The sequence below is a fragment of the Lactuca serriola genome, chromosome 8, assembly GCF_051521515.1.
Source record: "Lactuca serriola cultivar US96UC23 chromosome 8, Lser_US96UC23_V15, whole genome shotgun sequence".
NCBI lineage: Eukaryota > Viridiplantae > Streptophyta > Magnoliopsida > Asterales > Asteraceae > Lactuca > Lactuca serriola.
In genome coordinates, this window is record NC_136415.1 from 5,557,361 (window position 1) to 5,568,935 (window position 11,575).

Consider the following 11,575-nt stretch of genomic DNA (forward strand, 5'->3'; position numbering starts at 1 on the left):
TGTCTATTTTTGTGTCTATATTTTTAAAAAAACCCCACTTTTGACTATTGCTGGTATTTTCCCTAATTAGTTGACACCTAAAGACTTTGACAAATATGACTAGCAAGAAAATAGGTTTCTTTCAACTAAAAACATACGTAATAGTAATTTGGTGCAATGACATTTCGCTTTTTTTTTCTATATAAAATTATAAAACAAATGATTTTTACACAAAATAGGCAATATTATGTCATTTTACAACCAAATAATATGATATTCTACCATTATTAGTATGAAAATGGTTGAATAATGATCGTATTAATTGTGTCAATTGCCTAATGATAAAAACCAAGGTTGTAAAAATCGTTCGACGGTCAACTGGGGTTAAAGGATTAACCGGAGACCATAAATTATTAATAAAATATTAAAATTAATCTAAGATTAATATATTTTAAGAAAAACAAGTACTTAAAACCCAGAAAATAAAAAAAATTGTAATTTGAAAATACGAAAATATGAACATTTTAGTATAATATTTGAAAATTTGAAAATTTTGGTATAAAAAAGTTTATTTTTCTGACTTTATTATTAGGGTTTAGGTCATTTTTGGTCACTTAACTTTTGGTTTTGTGCTCATTTGGTCACTTAACATTTTTTAAGTTTAAAAGGTCACCAAACTTTTGACTTTGTGCTCATTTAGTCACTTAACTTTTGATTTTGTCACATTTAGTCACCTAACTTTTAATATTGTGTTCATTTAGTCACTAAACTTTTAAATTTTTTTCAAAAGTTTAGTGACTAAATGAGCACAATTTTAAAAGTTAGGTGACTAAATGAGCACAATTTTAAAAGTTAGGTGACTAAATGAGCACAAATTTAAAAGTTAAGTGACCAAACCATAAGTTAAGTGACTAAATGAGCACAAAGTCAAAAGTTTGATGTCCTTTTAAAACATAAAAATAGTTAAGTGACCAAATGAACACAAAAGCAAAAGTTAAGTGACAAAAAATGACCTAAACCCTTATTATTATTATTATTATTATTATTTAATTTTGTTGACTAATTAATCCCACCAAGACCGTTTAATTCCTAATTTCCGTCAAACACCCCTAATCCTAGTTGGTTGGAAAACGCCAATTGATTAATCTATGATTAATCCTGATTTCTGCAACCCTGATAAAAACTAAATGACTGTTTGATATATTTTTTACGGGTCTAATAAGGGGATTCATCTAACTCGGTCAGATACATAATGTTTGATATCACATTTAAAAGTCATTTAATTTGGTCATGAGCAACCTTTTACTCGTTGAGTTGTATATCTGACTCAATCAGATCTCCCTCAACGAACAACTATAAAAAGAAAACTTTTTAAAGAGTACTATTAAATTAATTAGAAAAGCATGAATATTTATCTAATGAAAAAATATTATTATCGAGTAAATAAGTATTTAACAAGTGACACCTAATTGTATATTTTATCTAAAGTAAACTTTATTATATAAATTAACAAAGTAAAAAACTATTGCATAAATATAAAAATGGAAAAAGAAAAAAACAAGTTTGGGCTAAAAAGTCACACACTCGTCATTGGCAGCTCGCAGCATACAAAAGAGGAGGGAAGGCCTCCTTTCAATTCAAAGTCTCTCTCTCTCTCTCTCTCTCTCTCTCTCTCTCTCTCTCTCTCTAGCATTTGTTCTGCTTCATTTTGAAGCTGTCTTATTTATTATATTTACTTATCTTCCTTCTAGAATCTGTATATACCTTCCTCCTTCTTTTGCATCCTCTAGGGTTTCGTCCGTACACTGCTTCCTTCAACGGGATTTTCTGAAAAAGATTTCCACTCGAGGGTTTCGTCTAGGGTTTTACACTTGTACAATTTCTCTGCGATGGCGGCGGAGAAGCTTAGGGATTTAAGTCACCCGATTGATGTTGCTTTACTTGATGCTACTGTTGCTGCCTTCTATGGCACCGGATCTAAAGAAGAGGTTTGTCGCAATTCCTTATCCCCCTTTCCCCTTACTTCTATAAAACTAGACGAGGAATGTGATGCTCGGAAACAGTTTTTCATTAGTTTACGGTTTAGTGTTAATCGCTGTCTATTTGACCATCGTACATTCAACTCTAAGCCGTAAACGGACTTTTTGACCATGTTTGTACACTATTTCTTTTACCAGAGTGATGAAAAGTGCACCTATTTCACGTATTGCATGAAAATATATATATATATATATATATATATATATATATATATATATATATATATATATATATATATATATTAGGAAGTGCTTAAGAGTTAAGAACAAACTCGAGACCTGGTTGTGGTGGCAATAGTATCAATGGCTCAATTCAGCACAAGTTTAACGTTTAACCGGCTTTTGCATGTCAAACATATGCTGAATTAGGGTTGCATCCTTTTAAACATTTTGACCCAATTTACTGGGTTCATATATTAATATTTGTATCATCTCAAGTAGTACCATCTGAAACGACTGATAGACTCATGCCAACTGGCTGTCTAGCAAGTTATATATATTTTTTACAATGATCATTGATTACAAGCTTTTGATTATGTGGACTTGTTGCTTTGCTTATATCTTTCTGATTATGTTTTTTTATGCATATATGTTAATAACACAGAGGACTGCTGCTGATCATATATTGAGGGAATTACAAAACAATCCAGATATGTGGCTTCAAGTTGTTCACATTTTATCCAATACACAGAGCATGAACACCAAATTCTTTTCTTTACAGGTGACTATCTCAATCTTCTGGGATATGCTTCTCACAAACATTTGTTTTTATTACAAGATTACTGGTTTCTTGTCTACAGGTTCTTGAGGGTGTTATCAAGTATAGATGGAATGTATTACCTGTTGAACAACGGGATGGAATGAAAAACTACATCTCTGATGTTATTGTAAAGGTATGGAATTCTTTAGGTATTTTTTTAGATTATCTTTATGTTATATTCATAAAATTTAAAAGTAAATATTTTTTTTTTCAGCTTTCGAGTAGCGAGGGTTCTTTCCGCCAAGAAAGATTGTATGTTAACAAACTGAACATTATACTAGTTCAGGTGAGCTGTTGTTTGCTTCAGTTTTAAGTTGAATTTTGCCATTAGAAACAATAATGAAATGACCTGCAAATGGATATGCAGATTTTGAAACATGAGTGGCCAGCCAGGTGGCGAAGCTTCATTCCTGACCTGGTCACAGCAGCAAAAACCAGTGAAACAATTTGTGAGAATTGCATGGCGATACTGAAAGTATGTTTGATGTATTCCTTTTACTTGTGTCTTGTTGCTTTTATGCTTTCATATGTGGTCTAAATGTCAATCTTTGCTTTCCAGCTTTTAAGTGAAGAGGTCTTTGATTTCTCAAGGGGTGAAATGACTCAACATAAAATCAAGGAGCTTAAGCAATCGCTCAACAGGTAATGGTGACCTTGATATTCTTTCTATTTAGTTTGACTATTGATGTTACATCTAATCCAACTAAAATTTACTTGTTTGTTGTGATTGGTAACAGCGAGTTTCAACTCATACATGAATTATGCTTATATGTACTATCAGCATCTCAAAGAACAGAGCTAATCAGAGCTACATTAGCTACATTACATGCTTTCCTTTCATGGATTCCTTTAGGCTATATCTTTGAATCACCACTGGTATGTTATTTTCCTTTCTGGATTATTTTATTCATCATGGAAACTATAATTCCACAAACATTTTCTACTGCATATTACAGCTGGAGACACTCCTCAAGTTTTTTCCTGTGCCATCATATCGTAATCTGACCCTTCAATGCTTGACAGAGGTAATGCTAGGCACATGGAGAGGTATATATGTTCTTTTTAATGAAGAATTCAACTAACTCATTTTTGTCATTCATTTATTGGCACAGGTTGCAGCCTTGAACTTTGGGGATTTCTACAACTTGCAGTATGTTAAAATGTATAACATATTCATGGTCCAGTTGCAGGTATGTGAGAAAAACTTTTTATGTTGTGTTTTGCTCTTATCTTTGTGCTTATGTTCTTCTGAATTCTTTCTATTGTATGTTTTGTTTTTTGTAGACGGTTCTTCCAACTACTACAAACATACCAGATGCATATTTAAATGGCTCTAGCGATGAACAGGTGATTATAGGTTTTAACAAAAAACCCATGTTATGTTTAACCTTAATTGATTTGAACAAATTGTGACTGATAAGTTTTGTTCTTCTTTTCCCTCTTTTCAGGCATTCATTCAGAATCTGGCATTGTTTTTCACTTCATTTTACAAGGTAAGTATTTATTTTGTCTCAATTGTTTCTCCTTCTGATAATTTTATTACATCAGATCTAATCTGGCACTCGGCATGTAGTTTCACATCCGTGTACTGGAATCCACACAAGAGAACACTGCTGCACTTTTAATGGGCCTTGAATATCTCTTGAGCATTTCTTATGTTGATGATACAGAAGTTTTCAAGGTATGACACATTGTTTTTGCTTTCTCTTTACAAATGAAACAAGATAAAGATACATTCTGGTTTATATAATATTTTCTGTCAATGTGTTTGAACAGGTTTGCTTGGACTATTGGAATTCCTTGGTGCTAGAGCTTTTTGAGGCAAATCACAGTCTTGATAACCCTGCAGCAAATGCAAACATGATGGGACTGCAGGTAGGTTATGTCTCCACACATCTTATCTCATACAATCATGTACTTAACTATTTGATTCTTTTTCCTTTTGGCATTTGTTTTCTGATGAATCTTATATTGTTCTGCCCTAGATGTCAATGCTTCCTGGTATGATTGATGGACATGGTACAAAACTATTGCAAAGAAGACAACTTTATGCTGCACCCATGTCAAAATTAAGACTGCTTATGATATCCCGCATGGCGAAACCCGAAGAGGTTCTGATTGTTGAAGATGAAAATGGGAACATTGTGCGAGAAACCTTAAAAGACAATGATGTCCTTGTTCAATACAAGATAATGAGAGAAACACTTATCTACTTGTCACATCTTGATCACGATGACACTGAAAAGCAGATGCTGAAAAAACTAAGCAAACAACTGAATGGCGAAGATTGGACATGGAACAACTTGAACACATTATGTTGGGCAATAGGATCCATATCCGGGTCCATGATGGAAGATCAGGAGAATAGGTTTCTTGTGATGGTTATTCGTGATCTACTAAATCTCTGTGAAATCACAAAAGGAAAAGACAACAAAGCTGTTATTGCAAGTAACATCATGTATGTTTTCTACTTAGTTCCCTAACAGGCATTGCATTTAAACTATCTAATTTTTGGTGCACTGTCAGGTATGTTGTGGGACAATATCCAAGATTCCTCAGGGCCCATTGGAAGTTCTTGAAAACTGTTGTGAACAAGTTGTTTGAGTTCATGCATGAAACACACCCCGGTGTTCAGGATATGGCTTGCGATACATTTTTGAAAATTGTACAGAAATGCAAGCGCAAGTTTGTCATAGTACAGGTAGTATATACACTTTTTGATATTTTAATCGTTTTATACTATTCCATCTTCGTAGATGCAAAAGTTGTAACTTTATTTTGTTATTAATATAATCTTTTTGTTTTTCAAGGTTGGGGAGAGTGAGCCATTTGTCTCAGAACTGCTTACCACCCTCCCAACAACCATTGCAGATCTTGAGCCACATCAGATACATACATTTTATGAATCTGTAAGTCTTAAGGGGCTAGTTTTTTTTTTTTTTTTATTAAGTCATGTATGGGTAAAGTAGATGAATGGGTGATGACGTCTGTCTGGATAAAGTGTTTTATACATAAGGGGGTGTATTTTCTGGATTGAATGGATTCCCATATTAGGCTAAATAACCAAGACACAATATCAGTGTGAGTTGGAATGGAAAAGAAGGGCTAAGAGGTAAACGGATAGTATCTTAATAGATCAAGGTAAGTTTTTGGCTTGTCAAAAAGGAACAACCATACCATGTATAGCTGTCCAGATTAAGTGCTTAACCCCATTAAGCGTTCCTCATTACATGAACATGATATCAACATACCTGTTTTAATATTATTATTGGAGGTCTTTGTAGTAAACTTTTGGTGCAATATTTGATGTTGTAGGTTGGTTGTATGATTCAAGCAGAATCGGAGGTGTCAAAGCGGGAGGAATATTTGCAAAGGCTGATGCATCTTCCGAATCAGGCAGGAACCTCTCAGTCTTAGTTATTTTTGATTATGGATGGAGTCATGATATGATGAGTTGTTTGTTATATGCAGAAATGGACGGAGATTATAGGACATGCACGTGGCAGTGTGGATTTCTTAAAAGATCAAGATGTGATTAGGACTGTGCTTAATATACTACAGACAAACACAAGTGCTGCCACTGCACTCGGGACACATTTTCTTTCTCAAATAACACTCATCTTTTTGGACATGCTTAATGTCTACAAGTATGTTTATGTTTCACAATCCAATCCAATCCTTTTTTTTTTTTTTTTTTTTTTTTTTTTTACAAATTGTCAAATCAAACACCTGTTTACCAATCCGATATTTTCATGTGTTGCTCAGAATGTACAGTGAGCTTATATCATCCAACATTGCTGAAGGAGGGCCTTTTGCTTCTAGAACCTCCTATGTGAAACTTCTAAGGTCCGTGAAGAGGGAAACACTGAAGCTCATTGAGACTTTTCTTGATAAAGCTGAAGATCAACCACAAATAGGAAAGCAGTTTGTTCCACCAATGATGGATCCGGTTCTTGGTGATTATGCTAGAAATTTACCAGATGCCCGCGAATCAGAAGTTTTGTCTCTCTTTGCCACAATTATTAACAAGTATGCATGTTGTTTGCTTTGTGTTTAACTTTCTTGCACTTCTGTGGTTTGACCTTTCTTGATTCCATTGTAGGTACAAGGGTGCTATGATTGATGATGTCCCACGTATATTTGAAGCTGTTTTCCAGTGCACACTAGAGGTTAGCCTTTCTTAATCCTTAACATATATCGTCTTTTCTTTTTATCAAGTGTTTATAATAGTTGTATTTGTTTGTGGTAACAGATGATAACCAAGAATTTTGAAGACTACCCTGAACACCGGCTCAAGTTTTTTTCATTACTTCGGGCCATTGCCACACATTGTTTCAGAGCTTTAATCTTGTTGTCGCCTGAGGTTTGGTTTGGCTTCTGAGACTTGTTATTTTTTTAAAAAAATAGTTGTGATTTAACGTGTTTTTTTTTGATGTATGTATGTATCAGCAATTAAAGCTAGTTATGGATTCGGTGATGTGGGCTTTCCGACACACTGAAAGAAACATAGCTGAAACAGGGCTTAATTTGCTACTGGAGATGCTCAAGAACTTTCAGGTTGGTTGATTTGATTAATAATAATAAATCTTGTACATATATATATATATATATATATATATATATATATATATATATATATATATATATATGTGTGTGTGTGTGTGTGTGTGTGTGTGTGTGTGTGTAAGAAATATTCTGTGTTCTGTGATGTGGCAGGAGTCGGAGTTCTGTAATCAATTCTTCCGATCATACTTTGTGGTGATTGTGCAAGAAATATTTGCGGTGTTGACAGATACATTCCATAAACCTGGTTTCAAGTTGCATGTTTTAGTGCTTCAGCACTTGTTCTGTCTGGTAGGTACTTTGACTTTGTTTTCTATTTTATATTTTTACACTTTCTGTCTGTCTGTTTATCCATCTATCCAATAAAATTGCAGGTGGAATCTGGTTCGTTGACTGAACCTTTATGGGATGCCTCAACAATTTCATATCCTTATCCTAATAATGGAATATTTGTTCGGGAATATACCATTAAGCTTCTATGTGGCTCTTTCCCCAATATTCCAGCATCCGAGGTATGGGATTTATTTTATTCTATTTTGAGTAATAAGAGTATATAGTAAATTACAAGTTCAGTTTTGTTGCAAATGCAAGCTCCATCAACTCCACTATTTTATTTTGCTCACATCTTCTTCTTCTTCAGTTAAACCCGTAAAATAAATTGTCAATCTTGTTCATCTTATAATCTAAAAACAAATCCACTAAGTACCCAAATTAAAAGAAACCCCCATAAGATTTTATTGGATTTTTTATGGCTTCTTTTGATTATAGGTTTTGGGTCTGTTTATAGGGGAGAGGGGGGGGTTTAAGATTGAGGAATTTTTTTAGAAATTTGAATTGAAGAGATGAAGATTATAGTTGATTTTGGTTTGGACTTAATAGAGTTTTGCTTTTCCAACTGACAAGGACAGAAGCTGAAAGAAAAGTAGTAGTAGTGTGTAACTAAGTAAGTATGCAACAAAGAAAGGAAAGGAAACATAAGTTGTGAGTTATGATGGAAGTCTTTTAAATAATAATAAATTTAGGTTAAATGATTGTTTTTGGCTGAATGGTAAGCAGTAATTGAGATTTGATTTGATGGTGATTGTAGGTGACAAGGTTTGTGAACGAGGGGCTGTTTGAGTCAAAAAATGATCTATCTACATTCAAGAACCACATAAGGGACTTCCTTGTGCAATCTAAAGAATTTTCAGCACAGGTAACTAAACTAAAAACATGTTTATAAAATTATAAATGGTGTGTTAAATAAATAAAATAGTATTGATTATTGATTATTGATTATTGATGGTGATTGGTGGCAGGATAACAAGGATCTATACGCAGAAGAAGCCGCAGCCCAGAAAGAAAGAGAAAGACAGCGGATGCTTAGCATTCCAGGATTAATTGCACCTAATGAAATAATACAAGATGAGATGCTTGATTCATAAAATCAAATTTTATATTTTTCTTCCTGATTGTGATTATTATTTAGTAACGGAGGAGAGAGAGAGAGAGAGGCGGTTGCTTTTATTGTGAGCCACAGCGAATCATGATGAAGGTCCCCCAACCCAAGAAAGACCAGACCAGACCAGACGGACATTGGAACAAATGATGATTAATGATATGATATGATATGTAGAGTAGCAAGTAGTAGGAACTAGGAAGGAAGGAATGTTTTATTTTGTTGATTGGTGTTTTGAAATTGTAAGTAAGTAAACAAGGAAGAAAAGAGCAAGTGCGTGGGATATGGGTGTTTTGGTTGTTTCTACTTTCTAAATAGGGTGCATGTAATATGTAGTTTAACATACAACCGGTGGTTGCTACTTGCTAGCAAGTTTTGAACAAAATTCTTTTTTTATGTTTTATGTTTATGCTGTGTGTGACTTCAGGCTGAGTATCTTTTTAATTTAGATTTGACTTTTTTGCTTTATCTTTTAGAGGAAAACTATTTATCTTTATTTGTTTCTTGGATAAACATGAATTTAAATAGATAAATAGGTGCATTCATGCATTTGCATGCTTCTTTTCTAATATTTTATTTATTTGGCTCATGCTCTTTTGCACTTGGAGGAACTTAAACAAGGGGTTAGGTTTGTGGGATTCTATGTGTGGTTTCCTGAAATTTGGACTTCAATGCCAGTGTTTGGTGTAATTAGCCAAACAACTATTTATATTTTATACTTTGTTTCTGTACATGTCGGATTCTAAACAATAGTTTGTTTCCTTTATTTTATATAATCCTTATATTTATAGCCAGCAATATCAAGTTTGGCTGGTAAAATGTTGTGGTTCCCTTTAAACCATCGACTCACTTGTAATCGGTGTCATGCAAATGTCGATGTTGATGATCAGCAAACTACTTGACAAGTTTGGCTGGTAAAATGTTTCAGGTGAACCGAATTTGTAAACTAATTAGTTTTAGGAACATCAAATATAACCAATATTTTAAAAAAAAATTATTAAAAGACACATCGTTAACAACAATACATAATAAATATCATACATTTTTTTTATTACAAAATGTAGATTATATAATATTGAAAAAAATGAAATTGAGTGAGTGAGATTATTATCAATATTTAGATGTATGCAAATAGTTATATAAAGAGGGAGACGTTTGAAGCAAACTTATTATTATTTGGGAAATTGACTTGTTAGGGTAATGAATTTATTGAAAGTGTTTATATTTAGGTAAATTTTTTTGTACACATGTAGACAACAAACTTATTGTAAGTGTTCAGACCATTATGACCGGTATAGCAAGTTACAACTCACGTGACGTATATGTGGCAAAGATAATTACCAATGAGGGCAATGAACTATCACTTTTGTTCATACCTAGACAATTTTCTTTTTTTATTCACATTCGACCATCCAACTTGTTAAAGTTCACATGATACACATTGTTTCAAAAATTTAAATCGGTAGTTGAAGTCGTGAACATTCGCTCAACTCTTGTTACCTCAAACCACTTATGGCCTTCTTTGGTAAACTGTCACCAATTATTACCCCTAATGTATTAATACCAATTCAAAAACTATTAATACATATCAAGTAAGATATAAATCAACCAACTCATTCATAGCAACATATAAATCAACCATCTAAAGTATACTAGTGCACCTTTAAAGTTCTAATTGGCTAAACATAAAGCCTAGTGAGTTAGTGGTTTTAAGGGAAATATCTTAACGTATGTAGACCATGTTAAAATTTCATCTTGGTTATGTCGACAAGTTAGGTATATTCAACAAGAAGATCAAAAATGAACTATAATCATTTTACTAATATAATTCGGCCGCACAAAAGAAAATAAATATACAAGCATTTGATTTGTGTGAGAAGCTCTCAACCTTACCAAAACATCTGGTGTGGATTGCAGTCGATTCCAACTACCGATTTAAATTTATGAAATAATGGTATTATATGAAAAACTTTAACAAATTGGATGATCGAATGTGAACAAAAAAGGAAATTGCCTAGATGTGAACAAAATAGTTCATTACCCTCCTAGGTAATTATCTTTGCCATGTTCTCTTTCAAAAAAAATTTATCATTGCCACGTATATGCCACCACGTAAACTGTAACTTGTTATAACCAATCATAATGATCATAAGTGAAAACTTCCAATAAGTTTGTTGATTATATGTGTAAAAAAAAGTTATCCAAATATGAACAGAACAAAAATAATAGACTAAACTGCACAAATGGTCCCTGTGGTTTGCTTAAAATTGCCACTTTGGTCCAAAAATGTTTTGACTAGCACCAGAGGCCCAAACTTTTCATTTTGTTGCGAGTTTGGTCCAGTTTGCTATGAACTTTTTCATAATGACGAATTTGCCCTTGCTTTTTCCTTTTTCAGTTTTTTTTTATTATTTAAAGATTTTTTCTGATTAAAAGAAAAATAAAAAAGAAAATTTTCCTTTTTTATTTTATTTTTATAACTTTTTATAACGGAAAAAAGAAAATAAAATGCAAACTCTCTCTCTCTCTCTCTCTCTCTCTCTCTCTCTCGTTTCACACAAAAAGTTGCTCATCTCCTTCACCACCAGCCACCACCACCGGCGATGGAGGCTTCCGACGAAGTGGGTTTCGATATTTGAGGCTAGGGTTTCTGGTGCCTTAGATCTGAGAAAGGGGCGAAGGGCGAAGGACGAACTGAGAAGATAGATGATCTGAGTCGGGTTTGCCAGAAATCGAGAAATCAGTTGCAAAATCTGAGAAATCATTTTTCCGGCGAACAAGAAACCCTCCTAAGGA

The 11,575-nt window shown here is 33.3% G+C and overlaps 1 protein-coding gene across 1 annotated transcript; it reads left to right on the forward strand.

The window, feature by feature from the left end:
* Positions 1-1,636: 1,636 nt before the first annotated feature.
* On the forward strand, positions 1,637-9,205 carry LOC145070720 (protein EXPORTIN 1A-like). Its single transcript, XM_079017674.1, has 26 exons — positions 1,637-1,967; positions 2,623-2,739; positions 2,819-2,911; positions 2,993-3,064; positions 3,146-3,253; positions 3,338-3,420; positions 3,516-3,654; positions 3,735-3,803; positions 3,891-3,968; positions 4,063-4,125; positions 4,227-4,271; positions 4,352-4,459; positions 4,555-4,653; positions 4,764-5,236; positions 5,305-5,479; positions 5,589-5,687; positions 6,094-6,174; positions 6,250-6,425; positions 6,544-6,807; positions 6,881-6,947; positions 7,031-7,141; positions 7,228-7,335; positions 7,495-7,632; positions 7,716-7,853; positions 8,429-8,536; positions 8,640-9,205. Exons 1-26 carry the CDS (start codon positions 1,869-1,871, stop codon positions 8,763-8,765), a joined length of 3,237 nt encoding a protein of 1,078 aa, XP_078873800.1. The 5' UTR covers positions 1,637-1,868; the 3' UTR covers positions 8,766-9,205.
* The last annotated feature ends 2,370 nt before the right edge of the window (positions 9,206-11,575 follow it).

Excerpts from the sequence above, each read along its gene's own strand:
- LOC145070720 (XM_079017674.1), top strand. The coding sequence starts at position 1,869 with ATGGCGGCGGAGAAGCTTAGGGATTTAAGTCACCCGATTGATGTTGCT. Across the intron at positions 4,126-4,226 it reads ATGGCTCTAGCGATGAACAG|GCATTCATTCAGAATCTGGC; the intron begins GTGATTATAGGT and ends CCCTCTTTTCAG. Across the intron at positions 4,654-4,763 it reads CAAACATGATGGGACTGCAG|ATGTCAATGCTTCCTGGTAT; the intron begins GTAGGTTATGTC and ends GTTCTGCCCTAG.